At 41.3% G+C, this 25,300-nt stretch overlaps 1 protein-coding gene across 1 annotated transcript in view; it reads left to right on the top strand.

The window, feature by feature from the left end:
• PCSK2 (proprotein convertase subtilisin/kexin type 2) overlaps positions 1 to 25,300 on the top strand; it is a 117,676-nt gene that overhangs the window by 31,990 nt on the left and 60,386 nt on the right. The window contains exons 3-4 of the mRNA XM_067294676.1: positions 20,371 to 20,484; positions 25,137 to 25,245. Of these exons, the coding sequence (XP_067150777.1) occupies positions 20,371 to 20,484; positions 25,137 to 25,245 (223 nt within the window). The remainder of the gene's footprint in view (positions 1 to 20,370; positions 20,485 to 25,136; positions 25,246 to 25,300) is intronic.

Here is a 25,300-nt window from a genome sequence, read left to right as displayed (position 1 = left end):
CAAAATAGATTTATAACAGTTTATTTCTATTCTACCTTGACTTCAGAAAATCAGCATTTGCTTTATATGTCATCAGCAATTAATGAAAAGCAGTGCAGCTAGGGATGCACAATTTAATCAAGAACAACATAACACCGGAACACTTTTGCCTTGGTGTAGCATTCCAGGGCATTTGACTACGTTGTACGAGGGCTTACATCGCAGGGCTCTGATTTTATATTAGAAGGAAAAAAAACCCTCTATACTAAGAGAGATGAGGTAAAAGGAATCGATATAATGGTATATGTTACTATACAACATAATAAGTGTATTACGTCGTGCGTGCACTAATGCCATTTAACGTGCTTTGCTTCTGTTTAAAATTTGATGAGTGTTTTCTTTGTGAACAACATTTCAGCCTGTTAGTTTATTGCAGCTCATTCTGTGATCCTCATCTTCAAAGTATGTATGCAGTATCATAAGCATATTTTTTTTTACCACTGGCTCCACAGCAAGGAGGCCAACAAGGAGTTATAAATACATCTGTGAAATCATTGCTTGTATGCATGATGTGTTCCATGAATACAAAAAGGGTTTTATAAAGGTCAGAGAAAGTTGATTGCAGTATTTGGGGATACAATGGAAATGAATTAAAGGTTTAGATTTGAAGTGTTTCTGAATGGTTTTCTGCAGTAATTATTCGATGCTGCATTGGAACATGGCTTTTCAGCAAAATGGATGCCTCTAACTGTAAGCCAAGAATAGCCAATAGTAATTAAAATGCTAATATGTATGCCATGGATTGTTGAAGTTGAATAATGCTTCTTGACCTTGTGAACTTCCATACTGAGGGGCAGAATAGAACTGCATAGAATAAAACATTGTGAAAAGACTAATAGGTACCCTAACATCTCCATGATTTTTTTTTTCCTAATTAGTTGTATACATCAACTCCATACTATACTAAATGGACTCTGGCCAGTACTACAACTTTATCTGCCTAAATGAAGTGATTACTGAATGACCACACGTCTGTATGTTATATGCTTTGTGTGTTATATTGGTACTGAGCTACTTACTGAATGTTGAGAAGAAATACACTCTTACTATGTGTACGGATTTAATATTTCATTGATGTAAATAGTCTGTTTCCATTCATTTTATCTTCATTGATTCCAAGTATTATTCCTTCATACAGAAGAATACACTGTAGTGGGTCCATGAGCCTTGCAAGCTTGAAATCTTCACAGAAGAATCAGAATTGGCAGATCTAATTAGTTCCTTTATACTATTGGTTTTACAGCAAAATCACTAAGCTGATTACTGCTTGGCTCCAGCTTATGTAACACTGCAGTGCTAGTCTAAACATTAATAGCTGGTTCTCTTCTTCCTCGCTGCCTCTGCACACTCTCTCCTGCTTCTTTTCTTTGGAGGAAGTCCAGATGCATTGGCTGTGTCCTCATGAAGAACCTGAAAAATAAAATAAGTCAGTGTGCAGAGGAGATGCCCTGTGTTTTGTCGTGGAGCCTGAGACTGAGTGATTGATTACATTCGTTCCCATCTAGCTTGGCTTTGTCATCCAGCAAGCATCACCGACTCAATCCTCAGTACATCTTCTGTGTTACTCCACTGATTTCTGTGTCTCTCAGCCAGCTTTCCACGGCTGAGCTTCTGGATCACAGGATGGCTTTCATCCTACATGTGGTTTGACCAGAGCCAGCGCTGTTATGCCTGGGGGGACTTTGTCCCTGTGAAACAAGGAGTCGTCAGCTCGCTCTGGCATCTGCTGCCCCAGCCCCTCTGCTGTTTGGAGAAGCTGCACATGATTTCCTAGTCAGTGTCTGCAGTGTGTCTTAAAAATGTGAGGTTCCTTTTATAAGCATTATATACACCATTATTGCTGTTATATTTTCCAGCTCAGAACAAGCTGAATTCTTCTTTTAATAGTCTGCCTCTCACATCTTATGGATCTGATACTACAGGGCAACAAGCAATCTCTGTCAGAGTTTGGTCAAAAATTCTGCTACTCTTAGGCCAGGAAATACTGACATAATTGAACATTGCTTTCTTCTTTACTTTCTTCTTTGAACCACGGTGATCTCCTGGGAAGACATTCATTGGAATCCATTTTATTTCTTTTGGAACATGATCTTTTCTTAAAATAATTCCCTTGTTTGCTATAGGAAGAGTGTTTCTGTGTGGACTACTTTTCAGAAAAGAGGAAGAGAAATGGCCTTGTTACTCTTTAACTTCCTTGGTTTCAGATCTAACCATATTCATATCTCATAAAACTCAGGGATCTTTTCTTCATTTATGCAGGCCATGTTTTAAGAAGAGCTTATAAAAAAAAAAAAATGGTAGGGCATTCAGATATGAAGAACAGCATTATTATTTGCCTAAAGAAAAAAATCTTTTGAAGAAGATTTAAACTTATTTTATTTCTGATGGTGCAAACCCCAAAGTAACAGAAACAGAATCTGCATTTTTAAACTGGAAATACTGAATTAGGGCAAAAATATTTTATTGCACCAAATCATTTAATTTAGCTAAAAAAGGAGTTTAAATTTGTTTCAGCATTTCCAGTTGGAACCTTTGCAAGGTTTTGTTTCCTGATCGTTTTGACAGTTTTTTTCAGTTTCATTATTTCCTCCAAAGTGAAAATCCAATTTCCAGACATCCATAGGTCTGTCTCCATGCTCCATAATGACATGGAAAGTACATTTGCTGCAAGAAAAAATAGCTAGTAAGAGACATCATCTGAAATGGGCATCTGATTATTGTCCAGAACTTCAGCCTTCTCCTATTCATAGAAATGGATAACTCAGTACTCACTTCACAGCTCCTCTTAATTGAATCTGGATGGTTAAGTACTTAAAGGCTAGAGTGCCTCTGCTAGAGCTAGTATTTCATACAGACCTGCAAAAAACTCTCTGCTGGTTAGTTGTAGTAAACCTGTATGGGGTCCTTGGCCCGTGGCCTTTTTTGAGAAATGGAAACAAAGGAGGCTTGGCGCAGGCCAACTGTTTCCTACTGCTAATTTGCTGAACAATGACATCTGCATCAAAAATTTTGTTGCACCTTGTTTGGATGTCAGTCCAGGAGACCGTTTTTATCTGTAACTGCCTGAAGTCTTCATCACAAGCAAATCCTAGGTAGCTCAGCTTACGCTGCCTTTTCTAAAAACATAAAAAATTAGGTTGAGATTTCCCTTAGTGACAGTATACTACTTAAAGACTACTTAAACCCAGTTTTGAGGACTTAATGAGAGTTGAGTGATGCAGTCCTCCAAAGGTGGAAATGTTTTTTACTTGTAGCCTATAATTCAGTGGGGGGGGGGGGGGGGGGAAGGCACAAGTTAACTTTAAACAGATGTCTTGGTGGAACATCACCTGGAAGGTGAGGTTAAGGATTTTTTACCTCCAGGAAGCTGGCTGGAGAAAAGTGCAAGTGACAGGATGTAAATGATTGTCTTTGGTTAGTTATCTCCCTGTAAAGAAGAGAATTTTTTCCGCAGTGAGCAACTTACCATAGCAAAAAAATGTTTTTTGTTTAAGTTCAGAGTTGGTATATGCATGTCTCACTGGAATTTGGGGTTTAATTTTGAAATGTTCTCACTTGGTTTCATGTGTCGGTGAGGGATGGAAGAAAATTTGAGTGTCTGAAAGAAATGCAAATTCCAGATTGAGATAGGAAGGTTTGAAAAAGGACGTTGCTTTTAGTGGTATGAGTCAAATTGAAGTCTAGTCGTGTCATGCCATTCACTGTGGAGTGATGAATGTTTTTGCATGAAGAAGAAAAATACTTTGGTAAAGATAGCTGTTCACCTGAGAATATTATTCCTCAGAAAAATCTACCAGTTGTGTTTTTCTTATTAGCACGGTTTTTGAGATGTGTGTGCAAGGTGAATTGCCTACCTGACTTGAAAACAACGAATAATTCAGTCTGAAGCAGAAAATCAAAAAATCTTTGCAAATACTTTCTACTTGCTTACAAAATAGAAGACAATGAGAAAGGGACTGTTTTGGGGATTTAATACTTAGATCTTCCACTGAAATGATCTGTCTGTCCATCTGAAATAAGTGTGTCAGTCACTGTAGTATTTTATAGTATGTACTAAAATACTCTTTAAGTAAAGATATCAAAACATCTTTCAAGTAGGGATTATGCCCATTTCACAAATGCTGGAAATCAATGGAGAGGGGCTTTAAAGTTTCCAACAGGTCACATAACAAAGCAGAGCAAAGGAGGGGTAGATTCGAGATGTAAAGTCCACTGCCTGAAAAAAAAAGGAGATTGGACTATAGCCATTTGTGGTGTTTGGTGATCTTTGCAGTAGCTGGGCAATAAGAAAACTGAAGTGAGAACGGTGGGGAAAAACTAAAAAACGAGATTAGCACACATCCTCTGAAGCCAAAAAGACTTAGAGGACAGTAACCTTAAACTGTAATTGTTGTTGTCATTTAGTGTTTCCACATGCATGATCTAGAGGCACAGGGGAAATTACTGTGCTAGATGGTACCTAGGCATAAAATAATAACAGAATTGTATGGAGGCATCTGTCCCTGGGCATACTCCAGTGCTGGCGGTCTTGCCGCTGCTCCCATCCCTGCTTCCCCCTGGCTCGTTCCAGCTTTTTCCAGGACTACACCTGCTCGCTCTGGGTGATGGCAGCAGCAGCAGATGGAGAAAGCACATTTCCCTCTGTAGCGTTAACAGAGATATGAGTAAGAGGTCTTTGCACTCAGGAGGCTGTAACCAAAGTAACATTTTCCTTACTTCATTTACTATTTCATTCTTTGCTGCCCAATAGCTCTTTATTTTTTGCATAAACTATGCATAAGTTATTTGACTAAACATACTTTGATTTCTGCATGTGAAATATATGGGTGTAGCATTTCCCAGAAGGTAAGATCCAACACCTCCTGCCCTTGCATTTTCAGATGGGAGCAGCCAGTCAGGAAATTGTGTGTTGTTGTTCTGCTTTAGGCAGGTGTATGCCACTGACCCCAAATGTGTGTTGATCAGCGGGGGAAACCCAGTCTGTCAGAGAGGGAGAGAGCAGGGTGAGGATTTGCTCAGCCTGAGCTGGCAGGTCCTATTTTTCACTGCAGGGCTGGGCTGTGGCCTCATTTAGACCCCCTTCATGGAGTACTTCTGGGCCCCTCCTAGGCATGTAAATTTGAGATGTCAGGGTGCATCTCTGGTGGTGACTCCACATTCAGCAACAGCATCATAGGATGCATGTCCAGGAGGAAGACACAACTGAGCTCCAGTAAGCTATGGGCAAAACTGAGCATGACTTTCTCCAACATTTTCATCAGGTCACAGTGAAGGGGATCTGTCAGGGAATGACTTCAGCTGCAGTAGCCTGCTGACATGTATGTGGTCTGCAAAGATGCAGCATGATTTCTCAGCAGTTAGGGTTGTGTAGGTGTTGCCCAGTTTTCACTATTTTATTTACTTATGGAAATCAAAGCTCTCTTGGGAGTCTACAAGTAGAAGGCTGATATTTAGCTTCTTTCTGTTCTTCTGCCCCAGATGCCAGGGGCATCAGTATAGTACGAGGACAAGACAGCTTTTTAGCACTGATCCCAAATTACAGCACTGCCTACAGGTGGATGTTTTGTCTTCATTGAGTGTATTACCATTTAGATGGAGATGTGAAATGAAATGATAAATAGTTTTCATCCACTTTATGAAGTAATTTAAAACCTCTTTTTTTACATTTTGCCTGATAAAAACAGCAGCCATCTATCCATCCCGAATAGGTGAACTAGTAGACATGACGAATGATTTCCTTCTGATGCAAGCATCTTTTATCAAGTCTTGAATTAAACTGAGAGGTGGGCTTGAGAGGGGGAATATGAGAGAACTTATCTCAGTTCTGCCGTTATTTTTTTTGTTATGAGGGTTGACAAGAGGAAAGGGGACTTCTACTTTCAGCCATATTTTCCATAAGAAGCTCAGATAATTGTTCACTGAAACAACACGGTACCTCTCCAGGACTCGGTGCATTTTCATGAAAGATCTTGGGAAAAATAAACAAAATAACATCTCCCTAATTTTGTGTGTTCATAACCCTTTGCGTGTCCACCAGTACCTCAGTCTGCAACCATCTGTGGGGATGCTTTATCAAAACAGAGAATGATGTCTGAAATATAAAGGACCCAGAAAACAGAGCTGTAGATAGAGGACGGAACATCATGTAGACTCAGATCTGCTTTCCCTGAGTTCTTGTTTCATTTCTCAAAATATATTGCAGCTTTGTTCCAGCTACTTCCTTCATCCCTGACCAAATCATGACCTCAGTTACATACTTGTATAAGTTGAGGAATGTGTAAGTTGTGCCTTTCTTCCTCTATGAAAATAGCTTGCATTTTGAGTTATGATACAGAGAAGAGAGATTCCCCTGGACAGTTACTACCACCTCCAGGCACGTGTAGAGGTAGGGGGCACCTGGCTTAAATGGGAGGGAAGAGAAGCAGGGGTCATGCTGTGATTTTTGCAGTATTTCTGTGGAACTGGACACAGGGACTTACACTGACCCCTCTATTACAAGTCCCAAAATGGAAATGCTGGACGGGAACCACCTGTAAGTCCTCTCTGTAGAAGCCAGCTCATAAGCAGTGGCAGTTCATTTGTGCAACAGCTGTGCACCTACACTAGGACGTCTCCATGCCACATCCATGTGCCACTGCCAGAGCCCGGACGTACTGATTCACGAAGCTCTGCATGCTGCTCTCGCTTCGTAGTAGGCACCTTCTCTGCGCACCCCTAATTACTCATTCCTCGTCAATATGTCAGTGTCTTTTCCTAGCCAGCAGGCCGTGTAGTCTGATTTGGTTACTTCTTTGGAAGCAGGAAGGGACATTCTCCTTGAAGCAAAGAATAATAACTTGTCCTCATAAGCTCAGCCCAGCAAGACTGAACTTCACTTCAACTGGAGGGAGGCTTTTAACAATTTCTCTCCTCACAGGATAGTGTTAAACACAAGAGATAGACATTGCTCTAATTTGCAGCAGTGAAAATCTGAAGTAATTTCACTGAAAGGAATGGAGTGAGTCTGTATATACCCTTGAGTAAGTGGAAATGGAATCTGGGTCTTTGCACTTCTGTAGAATTGAATCTCAGCCAAGAAGCTAACAATAAATGTGCACTGTTGTTCCACTGTATGTGGTTTCGCTTTATGTTTTTCTAAGTGGTGTTCCTGACTTTAGATATTCCTGCCTCCTCTGTCCAGACTGTTTATTCCTCTGGCACCGTTCCCACCTTTCTTGTTGCAGGAATAGCTGGTGTTGGGATCAGGAATTTGACTGCATTTGAAAAATACCACGCAAAGGAAATGATTGTTTCTAAGCTAGAACAGTTCCCTGATCTCATCTGCTATACAGTCCAGGGTGGCATGGGGTGAGGAGAAACAAGAAGGAATAACTTAAACTGGGTTGGCCCCTGATGAAAGGAAAGTGGGGAATGGGGAGGGGCCTGACCCAGTAGAGGTGGATCATAATTTTTAGTCCTTTTCAGGAACCTTTTTCAGTTTTTTTCTCTATTTTTAGTTCATTGTTCCCCATTTTGCACAATACTGTTGTTACCAGCAGCCTCATAAAAGAGAGTTCATTTTGAGCCCAGACTTTGGTAAAAGAGGGCAGTTTCATCGCATACGTAATTCTACTGTATCTTTGGCACAGTGATTCAGTCTTCATCATTTTCCTTTTGTGATGGTCATTCATGGATACAGCTAACCTCCCTCTTAAAAGGACCCAGAAGAAGACTTCATCTCTGATGTCATGCTATTCTCAATAGCTTGCTAAGTCTATGATTCTGTCATTTAGCACTGGATGTTTTTGATTTCTTTAGACTGCAGTGGCCCGAGACACATGTGACTTTATATCCCAATTTAGGTTTCTGTTGAAACCATCATAAAGATGATTCTTATGCTGTAGTAGTTGTTTTCCCCAGATCTCCCTTTCATTACTCTGTGAAGGCTCAACTACTTCAATGCTTGCCATCACACAGATTAATGCTGGCTATTTGGAACTATGAAGAGCCCATAAATGTGCAGGCGGTGTTAGTATTAACCAGACAGCAGGCACTGTTAATATTAAGCAGAGATTCATCACTTTTTGTAACAAAGAGGTGTAATTTCATCAAGGAAGCTTTTCCTTTAAATTTTTATTCTGTGGAAACCATAACATGAATTGGGTCTTGAAGTTTGGACACAAAGAGCGATTTCTGTAGAATTTGCATGCATCATTTTTGATTGCCTGCTGTGTGTGAAGCCTGCGTAAATGATTTTCTTCCATGATGTGCTAAACATTTGTCTCAATGGAAATAAGCTAGGAAGAGGAAAAGGATATAATGAGGACAGCAGTTTACAGGAGTGTATGGAAATCTTCAGTGATAAGCAAAAGCGTATTTAGGGTTTGGTCTTTCTCAGTCCCTTGGGGTATAGCCTCCTTTCAATAAGTGTGAATAGAGAAGCTGCTATTAATGTTGATGCAAATTATGTATGTGTGCTGGGAGGAAAATATACTCCAAAGTCTAATTATTTTATGCTAATAACTGAACTGAAAAGATATTTCCTCATTTCTGGCCAAAAAAGCAGCAATAGTTCAAAGAATTTGTAGCTGGATAATCATTTTATCCCTCATTTAAACCAGCCAGCACTGTGACCCTTTTAGGACAAGGGAAAATTCTGGCACCAAAATCCATGGTGGTGCACATGTAACCCCAATTAAAAATGAGTTTTTTAAGATTTTTGAAAAAAAAATTAATTGTACAGATGTGCTTTGGAGAGAGAGCAGGGCAGCAGCTGGCTGGACAGACTGCTGAAGAACATGGACAGTTATGAAAAAGGCCTTTCCTCTAAGGGGTTTGTTGAGAAAACCCATATGGAATATGCAGGCTACACTGCCATGCCTGCTACTGCCTTGTCTCTATAATGAGCTGCCAAAAGTTTCAGTTGGAATAAACTCTGAATGCGTTAATGTTTGTCCCACTTGTAGGGCTTTTTCCCTCCATTAGTTGTCCATGTGTTGTCTTGCCAGCGCCTGCTCTGTGGCCCAGCATGCCGTCTTTTCCCCCTTTGCTGACCCCACCACTGCTCTGCGTTAGGTCTTGTGCCTGCAATCTCACATCAGGAGTAATCTCTCTTGCCAAGCTGCTCCCTTTCTTGTAACTTCCTTGTCAAGGAAAGAGCTGCAGGCTTTGCCTAGGGGGAAATAAGAGTAGGTTCAGTGCACTGTTCAAGCGCGGTGCTAGGCTGTTCATGATTTCTGGGGTAGAAAGGTTGTTTTCTGTTATTTTACAGCAGCCAGATTCTGGGATGGGCTGGGAAGAGTCCCCTGACCTAGATCTGTCTGCCTTGGCCCTGTTCTTCACCATGGTTTTGGGCATGCAAAGCAAATGCAAGCTCTGTGGGGAAAATTGCAAGGGAGTTAGTTTGAAAAAAAAAACATTTGAGGGTTAGAAGAAAAGGTCCTGATATACTGGGTGTCATGATAAGGGCTAAGATTAGGTCTTTAACTGTGTCATATTAAAAACTGGTTTGGGAAAAGGCCAGAGGTATAAGACGTGAGCTGTTCCTTTTTTTTTTTTTTTTTTAAAAACAAACCAATCCATCATCCCCCTGCTTTTCCTACCTTTTCTATGATACAGAAATCATTCTGCAGAAACCGTTCTGTTCGGGTGCTTCCTCTGCGGCAGATGGCCTGTCACGGGAAGCTATGCACTGCTAACCTGATGTGGTACGACAGTGGTACCTACACCTCCGATGATTTTATTAATGTGCTTTGTGATGGGGATCCATAAACCTCTGGCTCTGGGAGCTGACAAAAGGCAATTGCAACCTTTACAATGTACAGCTAAATCAATGCAAATCACTGGTCACTTCCTACTGGGCTGTGAAAGGTGTTCATAGGAGCAAGTGCCCTTGTCTTTTCTGTCCAATATATTTTTGTGGTAATAGAATAAAGAGTAGCTATGCTGTGCTGTAAACAACTGCTCTGCTCTACATGAATGAGAGCAGCAGCATAATTGTGGTTTCCCTCTGTCATAAGATTGGCTTCTGTTTTGTCTCTGGCTTCTAGTTATGAAATTTCCTGTTAGAAGACATTGTACAGCCCATCTAATTCCCACCAGGCAGCGCTTTCAGAAGATCACTGTTTTGTAATTCCATATCTTATCTCCATTGAGATAGCAACAGAGAGGTCTGAAGGTGTTAAAGACAAGAAAGGCTCCTTAATATATCACTACTGCTCATGTGAACCTTGAAGTTTATGTACTGCAGGTTTGAAATATTAGAAGAAGCTTGGACTTTTTGGCAGTTGTTGCTGTATCACTCCAGGCAGGCAGCTTTGTAAAAATAGGAATTGTTTTTTATTAAACCTAAATGGGCCTTCTGCAGATATTACCACCTGGCTGGGGAAGTGCTGACAGCACTGGGCAGTACTCAGTGTTAGCAACCTGCTTTCATGGTGTAGTGGGGAACTGAGTCGTAAGAGAGACTGCAGGAGTTGCCAGAAAGTGAGAAAGTGGCCATGTGCGATGGCTATCTCCTCTACACAGGAGGGCCCCCTTCTACGTGAGATAAAACAGACGCCTCTTAGGTATCTCCCAAATTCAAACTCTATGATTTGCTCACAGAACAGAAGAAAAAGGGAAAGAAAGAATCATTCTGAATGATGATAAAGCAGAAGAGGGTACAAAAGAGAAAGACTGTATTCTGTAGCAGGCCAGTGTTTCCACAGCAGGGCACTCAGAGGATGGCAGCCAGCCCAAAGAAATCAAGACATTTGTGCCCTTTTGAACACATGGTTGAGAACACCTGGGTTCTGTATGATGGGCCACTCTTCTTCACTGTTGCCACATGAGTCAAGGCATCGTGTTTTGAGGAGGCACAGCTAGTCTTAAGTAACTGTTTTAATTCTGACTTTCTAAAATAAATTTAAATCAAACTGGTACTGAACTTTAGTTAGCCTTCCTCCCCTCCTAAAGCCATATACAATTTTTATTCTGAGAAGCTGCTCTAAAGCTGACATTCTGGCAAGCACTTTTGTAGGATAATTTCTCACTGCAACTGGACCCAGCAGGGCCCATCTGCTCAGAAGGACTATAAACATCAAAGGAAGCTGAAGTAAACTTTTACTCTAGCCCCACTGCATGAAAGAGAAACCCAGAACTGCTCTACCATCACCACCTCTGAATATTATTATTGGGCTTTTGGGGCATCTATACAAAAACGCATTTTTTTTCTTTAATGGGAAGCCACTTAAAAAACATGTAGGCATGGGAAGCAAAATGGGCCGCATAAAAGACAGGGCAATGCGCTGTTCTTTAATGAATGTGTCACTATGACAAGAAATTGTATTTATTGCTGACATGGGAAAGGGATAATCCATGAAAGTAACTCCATGACAAAGACTGTATATTGTACTTTCCCAAGAAGATGTTTCAAGGCAATGATAGCTATTAGATGAAATTCGAGTGGGAATGAGTCTGCAGAGAATGAAGTGGAAATATTAGGAGTTATGACAGAGGTCAGAAGCCAACTTTGAAGTGCAGATCTAGAAATCACTCTGAGGACAAGGGGGTCTATTTTCTGCACATGCTGCAGACTCCCTTTAAGATTGCATCCTCTGCTGACTCAGTTTCCCTAAATGATGATGTATAACTACACAGGCACATTGCAAGGCTCTTTTGGTTCTCCGTATGGAATATACTTCAACTTAATGTCTGTAAAGCAAATTGGTGTCTTTAGAAAAAAAAAGCATGAAGTTAGTGCTAAAGCCACTACAAATGATGTTACATGACTGGAAATGTGCTTGGACATCACCACAAATATTCACACCTGTACAAGAAGTCCCTTCTTCCTCAGGGTGGGTCAAGGGCACACTTCTAAGAAGAGAATAATTTTACTTGGCAGTTGAGTCTTCCCATACAAACCAAACGGAACAGATTTTTCTCCAAATTGATATGTTCTCACAGTTCCTGCTTATCTGGAGCTTGTTTCATGAAATAAATTAACTTAAAATCAACAGAGTTAGAGAAATCTTTAGCCTGTGAGCATTTATGTTCTCTTGGGACCTATCAAATGGCATATTAATCGCTTGTGTGGGAACAGCAACCATTCTAATAGAATCTTTATGTTAACTTTAGATAAGTATGTTATGTAAAGGTGGACCATGTGGTCTCTCTTTTCTTGTAGGACCAGTGAACTACCATGGAGAAGGAAGAAAGCCACGTGCTGGAAGAGTGCCCAGGATAATAAGAAATGGCCCAAAGTTATAAATGAACAAATTACAATAAATAGGGAATTATTAAATTAAAGATTCAGCATAATGTGAGCGCTACTCTGCTTTTTACTGTATAGATATATACAAAATGCCAGTTTCTAGGGCAAAAGGCTTGTGATCTCAAAGATGAACTGGGCCTAATTCTCATTTAAACTAAAACTCATACCACAGAGGGGGTACAGATACAACTCAGATCTACTCTGGGACTCCCCTATCACCTGAAAGATTGATGGTGGCCTTAGTAATAAATGAAAATAACTCCTGAAAAGATTTATAGTACTAAGGAAGAAGAATAAGGTTTTTGTTTGTTTGTTTTTTGTTTTATTTCCAAGCAGGATGTTTTAAGAAAGGTGTATCTGCAATCCTTGGCCAAGGGATATAAGAGAAGAGAAAGCTATTATTCATAACAACTAATTTTGTAGCTGAGGTAGGAGGAGCCGCACTTTATCAAGTGCCCTACATGCATGGGGCCCAATTTTCTTCTCTGGCACCAGGCACTCTGTTTACATCTGTGCAAAGAGGTTGTAAAATGCTGCCATTCTGGTTAGTTTGGAGAGATTGATCATTTGTGAGCCTTGATGTAACTGGTGAGACAGCGCAGTGGAAAAGTTACCCAGAAGTTGTTGATAATATGTCTTCATGGATTGCAGTCTGATCCACTGGTGGGACTAATGCATACAGTTGTATCCCATCTCCAGGGAATTTCGTATTCACAGAGATCTTTCATTTTGGAATCAAGGTAACTGTCCAGCTGTCTGGCAATGAGGCATTGTTTGAAATATCAATTACTTTGATTTTTCTGTCATTAAATCCATAAAGTATAATGTCAGCTTCTCCAGATAGGATAAGAAGCAGTTTTTCCCTCCTGTGCGGACTTCTTAAGATTTCAGAAATGTTCCTGCTCTCTTTTTTGCTTGTTTGAAGCAGTGGAAAAAACTGGAAATCAGAAAAAGTGTTCTTAGAATAGCTAGCACTTGTGACAGTGTCCCAGTTCTGATATGAGTCCTCATCCCAAGCTGAGGACAGACCAGAGATGTGAATCAAAGTTTGCTTGATCTTAGGGCAGTACACTGGATTTCAAGATATCTAGGGCTTTTTTTCCATCTCACTCTTTCCCCTCAATAAATTCTGTCTTGGAGCAAAAAGACTTTGACAAAAAGGGCAGGACACTATAAAAATTTGTGTTTTACCCAGTTGGCATTTTCCATTGCAGACCATCTATACTCTGCATTTGTTTTGCATTACTGCCTAACCAATTCACTTAAATTTCAAAGTAGAAGCTGGAGGAGCGCTATTGATTGCTTAGCTGAGCAGGTTGAATATGATCTGCAGCCTTCTCTTACACATTGATTCCTTGTCTCTTTACTCACTGCTTCCTGAATGTCACTGAACTGTGAGAGGCCTGCTAAATGGACAAAAATATTGATTTCTTTTCCCCTTCTTTCTTTTTTGAAAGCTTCTTATTTGCCAAGCACTGAACTAATATCAGGAAAAGGAAAGGTCACAAAGTAAGGCAGAAGCAAGTCAGGTCTTGCTTTTTTTTTTTTTTTTTTTTTTCAAAATATGAACTTGGTTGCAACATGAGTTCTTTAAATTGTGTTTCCATCAAGAAAGGTTAATCGCTGAGTGGAACCTCTGAGTTCAGGATATTCACTTTAATTTACTATTGTCTGATTGATGCTGAACTTGAATGACAGTTCCCTAAATGGCCATACCTGTGGTGTTACGATTTTTAGCAATGGTACCACAGAAATTGGTGAACCCAGATGTCCTGGGTTTTGCTGTGCAAGGCAGTCAGTAGCAGTCCTTCCTAAGAGAGTTTAACAGTGGCAAGTCCTTGTCTTGCTGAGTGCCTGTTGAGCCAAGAGATGGGGCAGCGCCTCTCCCAGCGCGACAGAGGCCCACAGCTCCCCATGGCAAGCAGAGCTGGGCTCTGCTCACCAAGCATGGAAGGAGAGAGCCTCGTTGCCAGTTTGAACAAATTTCCTGTGTCGGATGGAGTAGTTCTTGAACAAGACGATACTTTCCTGTCCTGTCCCTTTACCTTCTCTTGATTTTTACAAACTTGATTGCTGAGAGTGCTTCTGAAGGCACTCATATAAGACACAGCAGTAATTAGCTGAAGATTGCCCTTCTGTTCTTTGGGATGGGTTTGAGAAGATAGAATTTTGATTTTGTAGAAGAGGAGCTGCCCTGCTGGAAGAAGAGCTACACTAGAGTAGCTACACTCGGAGACCAGTTACTGTTCTTATTACTGGAAGAAAATAACATTTTTTGTGCAGGGCTGGAGCCAGCGATTTAGAAGAAGGCTAGAGGAAAGATTCCTCCCTGTGAGGATGCAGAAGGTGGGGGGAAATTTGTTTTCAAACATCTAATTTTAGTGTTTGACTGATCTTATGGGTAGAAAGCTGTGTGAAAGAACACATACCAAGCTGAAAATAGCAGCTGGAAGCTGTGACCATGGCTGCTGTGCACTTTTCTCTTAATAATTTGCTGGCATTATCATTGCCAGGGATGATATGTACTTTGAAGAAAATGTCCGGGTTTTCTGAACTGAGGGCTCCTGAAATCCTGGCTCTGTACTGGAGCCTTGGTACCACTCCCTGCTCCCCTAGAGTCTCATCAGCTGCATATGGCTCCTATACTCATATGCCAGAGAGCTCAGCATGCCCGCTACTATTGGGGGAATCAGCCATGAAGTCTAATAATGAAATGGTGTGGTAAGAGTAGGCTAGAGGCTCTTTGCTCTCAAGAGTTGTCCCTATTTTTCAGGATGCCAAGTGCTTGAAAGTCTGGCTGATTAAGAATGGGTCATGTATTGTAATCAGAGAGCAATACTCAGCCACCTTAGTTCCCAAGGAGGCCCCCATTGCCATTTAAATATGATTCAGTTTTGTTCGATTCATCTGACTTCAGTTACAGTGCAAGTAGGTCTGTACTTCCTTTAATAAGGAGAGTCAGCATTATTTTGTATTGGAGAGTCAAGAAAAACTCTGTTGTTTTGGGGCTTTAACGAAAATGTGGAAGAATATGAGGTGGGTATTCCTCGCTGACATCTTCAGGGCTTCTTAACCAGCAAGCAAGCTGTCAGATGATACAAGTGATGTGTGTGTACTTTGAGAATGGGATCAATATTGCCCTAATAGAGATATCTCTTTTATTCTACATGGATGAGGTGGTTAATAAAATTAAGTGTCTTCATTTGTGTTTACTTACAGTTAGACAGAAATCAGAGGTGAAAAAGACTCTTTCACTCATTAACTCTGTATGGAGTTTGGGAGTTGAGGGGCTGTCTTTTGTGGTTAAGATCCTGAAAAGCTGCTGTAGATGCATGATATCCCTTTCTCATTCCTTTTTAATGAGTATTGGGTGTGCAGACCACTTAAGCTAACTTGAACTTTTCTGCTTCCATCTTTTGTTGCCACCGTGTTTCTTTGGGTTTCAAAAAATCGTGATAACAGCAGTAGGAGTCATAGTCAGGACAGCCTTCCAGCAGCTGAAGGTGGTTTGTTGGACCATGGCTTCAGGCATCTGGACATGCTGTTCCAAACCAACTTTATGGGAGATGGCTCCTTAGCCCAATTTGTAGGGTCTAAGGCCAACTGTCAGCCTGACTTCTTGAAAAATGTGGGCAATCCATTTTCACCTTCTCTTTCAGGAGGGAACCTGCAGTGACACAGAGGTTTTAGAGGTAAAAGATCCACCACTTCCTTAGGTCGATCATCTTACTGCTGTTTTTTTTAAAAAGCCATGCCTACTATGCCATGTCATCACTGAGACTGTCTTCTTCCACTGGAATTTGGCCTGAATTCTCCTGTATCTTATTTGAAGTTCTTGATTCTTGAGGTTGGGGGTTGTGTATACTCTTCCACTTTTGTACACCCGCTGGTATAATTTAGTAAATCTGTCATTTATGCTCAATGTAACAGAGTCATTTAACTGCAGGAGTTCAAAAGTACAATTAACCCTGTTTCTTCAAAACGAGGAGCTGATTATCTTGGCATTCACAGGAGCATAGAGCTCAGTTAGAGTACTGTGGTTTCTGGCCCTCCTGGAGCAGTATTGCAGTCAATTGATTATTTTGTTAATTTGTACTGCATCAGTATCCTGCTGGTTTATTATCATCCAAGTGACTTTAAGGCACCGTGCATAAGTACAAGTATATTAAAAATCAATACTTGAACCTTTTTCCCTTGAAGTATCATATCATCCATACCATCCTTCTTTGATACGCAACCTTCTTTCTGAGCAGAACGCAGCTAGTAACTTATATGTGATTTAGTCACATGCTAATAAATAGATGCTCAGATTTTGCTCGCTATTTAATCCTGTGTCCTAATGAAGAAGGAATAAATGAATTAAGAATGAAATAAGCAAAGGGCTGTTATTGCTGACAAATAAGCCTAACTTTGAGACAATAAAAAACGTGCTGTTTTAGTATGAAAATCTCATTCCTTCACTGGTTTCTAATAAGTGTCATGCACCACAGACTCAAATCCTTCAGAGATGCTGTTGTCAGAAGCTTGAGACTTACAAACACTGAATTTCCTGCTTAAGGAAATAAGAGGAATAAGTATTTATAAGACAACATGAGGGTGCATTGTGTATTTGTTCAGAGAACTGGTTCTGAATGTGGCAGAAATGCACAGGATTATGGCTGTTACAAGATCAGAACATGTTTAAGTGGTTTTCTACTATTTCTCTTGCAGAGATGTGATCCCAAGTTCTCTCATGGCTGCGTGAGGAAATGCACATTTTTAAAACATACTACCTAAGACATGATACCTTATACATTTATGTTACAAATGTCACAGGGAAGGTTGCCCTTCTTTAATATGAAAACCATAAGACAGAAGCAGAATAAGATGCAGTCCATCTCCTTATCTAGACTAAGGTATGAAAACACAAGTTTCCAGCTCTGAAAAAACACCATTTTTCTAATGTAGAAACACTATTGAGGAGACTAGGATTCTCTTGAGTCAGCTATCTGCAGCCCTAAATGGACAGTTCTCCGCTGAAATTACTGGAATTGCACCATTGTTTGCCAAGGAAAAATTTGTTGCTTTGGGATTTTTTCTGGAATATACAGATGTTATCTGATCTTGGGATCGTTGCTTTCTAGACACATTTTCATTAGGAGAAAGGCAAGTTCTTACCTTGTGCAAGGCAAGAATCTTGTACAAGCCAACTGGAGAAGGCAATGTATAGCTTATGTAAGTGTTAAGATACAAGGCTTTACCCAAATTTTTCAACCCATTTCAAGACTGAAATGCCTAATCTTTACTGTTTGTAATTGTATGATAGTTATATGTTAGTGAACATGAGGAAAGAAGTGCTTGTTTCTGTAGTAAAGAAGAGGTTTCAGAATAAGACTGTTGCATTCTACAGAATTGTTACGTTACAGACATACATACATTCTGGATGCCTCATCTCCATGTGCAGTAAACAGAAAGCAGCCTATAGAGTGGTTTTAGTTCAGAGGAGGCTATACTTCTTTTGCAGGTATATTTTCTTGTCTCAGGGAATTATAATATAATGTAATATGAAAAAATATAATTTATTATGAAAGTGTGACAAGTCAGACAAATGAGGTGATTCTGATGAGTGAAACCGAGCCTGGACTATTTCTGCAGATTGCTCCCCCCACTTCCCCTAGGTTGTATTAAAGAAAAGACTGGGCTCCAAAGCATTGCTTTTTAATTAGTAGAAAACCTATTCTGCTAAACCCTAGTTCAGTGCCTTAATGCAGCAGGTCCTGTAGAGCCAGCAGTCTTGCGTGGGAGCACAAATGCATGAATTCTTTTTCTCTGGCATGCCTCTAACTGAGGGTTGGCTTCTGTTCATAATTATTTTATGTGATGACAGCTTGGGCTTTGCAATTGCAAGCACTGAGGCAGGGGTGGTAACTGAGAAAGGCATAATGACAGGTGATTGCTCTGTTGTCTCCATGGCATCACCGAGCCTTGTTTTAGAGGTATCAAACAGTGTGCTTATACCTTTCTTTACTCTATACAGATATCTGGCACCATTAAGTACACATAGTATGGTTCCTACTTAATCACTGTCCTCTTTTCAACTTATTTTATATTGGTTTTTTCTTTCTTTTCAATCTGCTCTGCTTTTAATGAACCTGCACAAATAATGGAAACACACATATAAGTGAAAGCATCTACCAATTAACTATTTTACTCATTTTGTACTTTCAGCTAAGGAGCTAGACTTCATACAAGCAGATTTTTAGAAACATAGATACTACCCTTTCAGAGCAAACCAGTGGTTTCCAGTAGCCTCTTTCAGAGTGTGTCAGGTACATGCTGCCCCAACCTGCTCACTATGAATTGGTATTAGGTTTTCAGGGTTATAATGAAGCAGCGTGGCTGTGGGGGAAATAGCTTTTATCCCCTGTCATTTGGTTCCCAGTTTCATCTCAGCCTTAGGTGTCTCACTGAACACTATCTTTTCAGGCTCCCGCTTTAATTATTGGAGACAGAAGGACAACTCTAGGAATGACTCAACTATTCTAAGATCTGATTTAGCCTTTGGATGAATTTTTCTGTTGATTTTGTAAGGAGACTGCCACTACATAAGTGACTACAACACAGCATTGTAACCCCTGTATGCACCTTCTTAATCAGAAATGCCAAACCCACACATGCAAAAGTGCTCCCCAAGTCATGAGATTTATTAATAATCATGGATCTTTTTCAAGAAAATGTCTAAAGAAACGCTCGTTTCTTTTCTGCTTTCTTTCTCTACCACAACGTATACTCAATTCATGGTTTTAAGCTTTCCTCTTTGATGAAGAAAGGTTTTTTTTTCTTTTTTTTAAATGAAATGCTGAGACTCTCATGCTGTCTTGGTTCCAGGCATTCGGCTAAGAAGAGTATGCCAAACTTGACAGCACTTTTGCAAGGCCTAAGAATATGCTAACACAGGATGCATTAGGGAGGGTTGCGGGGGAGCCTCCCTAAGCACTGTATTTCATCAAGCACTGAGTTCCACAGGTTAATTCTATATTCTGTTAAAAGAAGTTTTAATATGTAACACACAGGTAACACACAGGTCTGCTTCTTCCTGCAGTTATGCTTCTTTGTAGTCTTACAAGCTCCAGTGTTTTCTACCAGTTTAAGATTGTTGCCAACACTATAATCATACCCATTCAGTGGACTCTTTTAGGAGTGTCCTTTTACATGGGTATAAATAAGATTATTATGGTCTAGTATTTGCGGGTTTTGACTCTAAAGATATTTGTGTCTAACTTTCATTGTGTTCTACAGTGCTTAGTTAAATGTTTTTGTGGGTTTGCTGTTCATAAAGAAAAAGATTTCTAAAAAACTCTGGATATTTGTGTTTCATAGCCAGTATTTTAATATCTTCCACTTCTACCAGTCTGGTCAGGTTAGTGGCTTTTTTTGCCATGTAGTTTTTCTTGCCAGTGCATTTATTTATCACTTATTTATTACAAGGTAATTCCTGAAAGTGGATAGCTCTCCAAGACATTTCTGAGAACCTCAGGAGTACAATGAGAGATCACAACCCCAGATATGTTCCTCCCAGAAAATCTCTTTGGTGGGAAAGGCTATTTACTGCTCTGAAAATGCCCTGGAGAGAGATCCGAAAAGTAAGACAAGGTGGTTGAGACCTGCCTCCTCATTTTATCAAAGGTCTGCAGCTTGGAACAGGGGCATGCTGGGAATTATTTAAATAACTTTATCTTCTAGTGATGACAATATTTTGATTTTGGTGGCTAAGAAGATGACGACTTTGGCAAGAAGTTCCCCAAGCAGCAACACTAATGATGCTTGATAGTTTTTCTTGCCTGAATAGGGACTCTTTCCTATGCAGATTCTCAGGTGTCAAAAACTTGTTCATGATGCATCTTTCCTCCAGATAAGACGCTTCTGGGTTCTTGAGCTCTCTACTTCTTTGCAAATCTTACTGAAATAAGCCACAGATTTAGAATTTGCTAGTGAATGACACAAAGACAGACGGACAGACACAATGTCATTTCATAATCCTTATCTCCTATGAAAGCAAGGCTGATAAATCTTTGTAGTTAAGACCATTGAGCTGAAGATGTAAAACTTAACTCTTCCAGGTGAAGAAAGCTGTACAACAGGAAGGCTTCAGCAGAAGAAAGCGAGGATATAGAGATATCAATGACATTGACATCAACATGAATGATCCCTTATTTACGAAGCAATGGTACCTGGTAAGTTTTTGAAAGAAACCTACAGTAATCATAACTAAATAATTAGCATTCAAGTTATTCTGTGCTGTTGCAGTGTTTTGCAAGTGTTCTTTCTGAATATCTCACAAGAACTTCAGAATGGATCTAAGGCAGTATGTCCTCTTGTTTTTAACTGTACCTTTTTTATGCTGGGAAGACCCAGTGCATTTCAAGAGTTAAATTTCATTTTAGTCAATGGAAAGATCCTTAGGAGGCTTGAAAGAGGACTGTATTGGTGTCCTGTCAGCATTCCTGGTGTGCTGATGTGACCCTTAAAACTGCATATGCATCATGTCTTTGAGCTGTTGCCAGGTAAAACATTGTTGTAGAATTATAACAGAAAGTTCTAGTGCACTGGCTAGAAAAAGTTGAGTTTTCTTTCTTGCAGAAATGTTAATTTTGTTTAATTGATTTTCTCTTGTCAAAAGCTGAGATGAAAACTGATGTATTTTGGCTTTAAGCTGATGTCAAAAGAAATATATATTTGGCTGAATTTTTTCATTTTTCATTTGTCATGTTTTATAAGGAAAAGCCTTTTCTCTTAAAAAATGAATATTTCCCTAAAAGTAGCCAAAATGACATCTTTCTATTAAAATTGTTGATAAAGATATTTTTGGTCAATTTTAATACTTACGTATTTACGGCTAACATATTTATCACAGAATCACAGAATGGTTGAGGTTGGAAGGGACCTCTGGAGATCATCTAGTCCAACCCCCCTGCTCAAGCAGGGTCACCTAGAGCACGTTGCACAGGATCGCATCCAGGCGGGTTTTGAATATCTCCAGAGAAGGAGACTCCACAACCTCTCTGGGCAACCTGTTCCAGTGCTCTGTCACCCTCACAGTGAAAAAGTTTTTCCTCATGTTCAGATGGAACTGTCTGTGTTTCAGTTTGTGCCCGTTGCCTCGCCTCCTGTCACTGGGCACCACTGAAAAGAGTCTGGTCCCATCCTCTTGACATCCTCCCTTAAGATACTTGTACACATTAATAAAATCCCCCCTCAGCCTTCTCTTCTCCAGGCTAAACAGGCCCGTCTCTCTCAGCCTTTTCTTATAAGAGAGATGCTCCAGTCTCCTAATCATCTCCGTAGCCCTTCGCTGGACTTGCTCCAGTAGTGCCACATCCCTCTTGTACTGGGGAGCCCAGAACTGGACACAGGACTCCAGATGTGGCCTCAGCAGGGCTGAGTAGAGGGGGAGGATCACCTCCCTCCACCTGCTGGCAGCACTCTTCCTGATGCACCCCAGGATACCATCGGCCTTCTTGGCCACAAGGGCCCATTGCTGGCTCATGGTCAACTTCGTGTCCACCAGGACTCCCAGGTCCTTCTCCACAGAGCTGCTTTCTAGCAGGTCCACCCCCAACCTGTACTGGTTCATGGGGTTATTCCTCCCCAGGTGCAGGACCCTGCACTTCCCTTGTTGAACTTCATGAGGTTCCTCTCCGCCCACCTCTCCAGCCTGTCCAGGTCTCTCTGAATGGCAGCACAACCCTCTGGTGTATCGGCCACTCCTCCCAGTTTTGTATCATCAGCAAACTTGCTGAGGGTGCACTCTGTCCCTTCATCCAGGTCATCGATGAAGAAGTTGAACAGGGCTGTCCCCAGTACCGACCCTCGGGGGACACCGCTAGCTACAGGCCGCCAACTAGACTCTGCGCTGCTGATAACAATTCTCTGAGCTCTGCCATTCGGCCAGTTCTCAATCCACCTCACTGTCCACTCATCTAAACCACACTTCCTGAGCTTACCTATGAGGATGTTATGGGGGACAGTGTCAAAAGCCTTGCTGAAGTCAAGGGAGACAACACCCACAGCTCTCCCCTCATCTACCCAGCCAGTCATTCCATCAGAGAAGGCTATCAGATATTGGTTAAGCATGATTTCCCCTTGGTGAAGCCATGGTGACTACTCCTGATCACCTCCTTTTCCTCCACATGCTTGGAGATGGCCTCCAGGATGAGCTGCTCCATCCCCTTTCCAGGGATGGAGGTGAGGCTGACTGGCCTGTAGTTGCCTGGGTCCTCCTTCTTGCCCTCTTTGAAGACTGGGGTGACATTGGCTTTCTTCCAGTCTTCAGGCACCTCTCCTGTTCTCCATGACCTTTCAAAGATGATGGAGAGTGGCCTAGCAATAACATCCGCCAGCTCCCTCAGCACTCGTGGGTGCATCCCATTGGGGCCCATGGATTGGTGGGTGTCAAGTTTGCCTAAATGTTCTCTAACCCGATCCTCCTCGACCAAGGGAAAGTCTTCCTTTCTCCAGACTTTCTCTCTTGCCTCCAGGGTCTGGGATTCCTGAGGGCTGGCCTGAGCAGTAAAGACTGAAGCAAAGAAGGCATTCAGTAGCTCTGCCTTCTCTGCATCCTTTGTCACCAGGGCACCCACCCCACTCAGCAATGGGCCCACATTTTCCCTGGTCTTCCTTTTGCTACTGATGTATTTGAAGAAGCCCTTCTTGCTGTCCTTGACATCCCTTGCCAGATTTAAGTCCAAATGGGCACTGGTCTTCCTCGTCGCATCCCTGCATACTCTGACAAAGTTCCTCTATTGCTCCCAAGTGGCCTGTCCCCCTTTCCACCTTCTGTATCCTTCCTTCTTCTGTTCGAGTTTTGCCAGGAGCTCCTTGCTCATCCACACAGGTGTCCTGCCCCCTTTGCTTGACTTCTTACTCATAGGGACGCTCCGCTCTTGAGCTTGGAGGAGGTGATGTTTGAATATTAACCAGCTCTCTTGAACACCCCTTCTTTCTAGGGCCCTAACCCATGGGATTCCTCCAAGTAGGTCCCTGAAGAGGCCAAAGTTTGCTCTCCTGAAGTCCAGGGTTGCGATCCTGCTTGTTTCCCTGCTTCCTTTTCGCAGGATCCTGAACTCCACCATCTCATGGTCACTGCAGCCAAGGCTGCCGCCGACCTTCACATCTCCAACCAGTCCTTCTTTGTTTGTTAGTACAAGGTCCAGCAGCACACCTGTCCTCGTTGGCTCCTCCACCACCTGTGTCAAAAAGTGATCATCAATGCTCTGCAGGAACCTCCTGGACTGTTTGTGCCTAGCTGTGTTGTCTTTCCAGCAGATATCAGGGTGGTTGAAGTCCCCCATGAGAACCAGGGCCTGTGATCATGAGGCTACTTCTGGCTGTCTGTAGAAGGCCTCATCGACTTCCTCATCCTGATCAGGTGGCCTGTAGTATACACCCACCACAGTGTCACCCATGCTAGTCTGCCCTTTAATCCTTACCCATAAGCTCTCGACTCACTCTTCATCCATCCCTAGGCAGAGCTCGATACATTCCAGTTGCTCTCTCACATAAAGAGCAACTCCACCACCTCGCTTTCCTGGCCTGTCTTTCCTAAAAAACACGTAGCCATCCATGACAGCACTCCAGTCATGCGAGCTATCCCACCATGTCTCTGTAACGGCAATGAGATCATGGCCCTGTGACTGCACACAGATTTCTAGTTCTTCCTGTTTATTCCCCATGCTGCATGCATTGGTGTACAGGCATTGCAGAGAGGTGATCGAGCATGGAGGTTTCCCAGGAGGGGTGCAAGAGGATCCTCCATAGTCATGTACCATGTGCACTTCCCTGGCTGCATTCACCTGCTGGAGGCGTCCCGACTTGACCTGTCTTTTGCCAACTACCCTGGTACTATAACTCTCCTAGCACTATAACTCTGAAATATTTTGTAAATGCAGTGCCACCTTGTCTGCTTAAGATGATTCTTTTTGATTACAAATAGTGTTTCTTATTCTCTTTCTTTTTAATGCATTTCCTATGCTTTATGCATCTGGCTCATCAAATCTGGCTGTTTTTTTCCTAAGATGAGATTTGTCTGATGAATGAGAGCATGTTAGCATGCACGAGACTTCATCCTTGATGAAATGATAAACTAAAATGTGGATTAATTCAATTCATTCTGGTACTTCAATCAATCAAAATGTTGCAGTGATAAGAATCAGAAGTTTTTCATATCAAGCTGTACTTTCTTATTTTTTAGATTAAAGTACACTAAAATGCATTTTGAAATGAGAAATGTGTCTGACACAAAACTGAAAAGTTTTGCTTCTGGAACAGCAAAATCCAAATTGTTTTTAACATGAATCTGAGAAATTTATGAATGAGGTTGGTGTCCATGAGTACTGTCTGCAGAGATAGGAGTTTGTCTTTATCGTAGAATCATAGAATCATGCACACATGCGCACACACACAAACACACGCACACACCCCCCCCCAAAGATTGGAAAGGATCCTTGGAGGTCATCTTATGCAACTTTCTACTCAAAGTAGGGCTAACTTGATTATCAAAGAAGTCCTTTCTGGTACTAAAGTCTGTGGTTGTGAAATTCAGTACATCCCTGCCAACTGCCCTGACAAGCTTGAGTAGAAAAATCTTATTTTGAGTCCAAAAGCTTTAGTATTTAACCATGTCTTATAAACTACAAAGAGTGAATTTACCCAGTTTTTTGTTTGCTACTGCATTATTTCAGTAGATATGATAATGTGTACTCAGAAGTAAAAGGGATATGTTTTCCGCACCAAAGATACATGCAAAGATATAAGGCAAAAATCAGTGGCTGTGGAAACGTGTCTATCAAGTAAAAAAGACTACTCTTCTTCTCCACTGATATTTTAGATTAACACTGGTCAAGCAGATGGCACTCCCGGACTTGATCTTAATGTAGCTGAGGCATGGGAGCTGGGATACACAGGGAAAGGAGTTACCATAGGAATTATGGATGATGGTAAGTGAAGATGGAATGTTAATTTAATACCTTTAAGTAGATTTCTCCATGTAAT

The sequence above is a fragment of the Apteryx mantelli genome, chromosome 3, assembly GCF_036417845.1.
Source record: "Apteryx mantelli isolate bAptMan1 chromosome 3, bAptMan1.hap1, whole genome shotgun sequence".
Classification (NCBI taxonomy): Eukaryota; Metazoa; Chordata; class Aves; order Apterygiformes; family Apterygidae; genus Apteryx; species Apteryx mantelli.
Note: the sequence above shows the minus strand (reverse complement) of the source record. Positions and strands in the feature narration are given on the sequence as shown.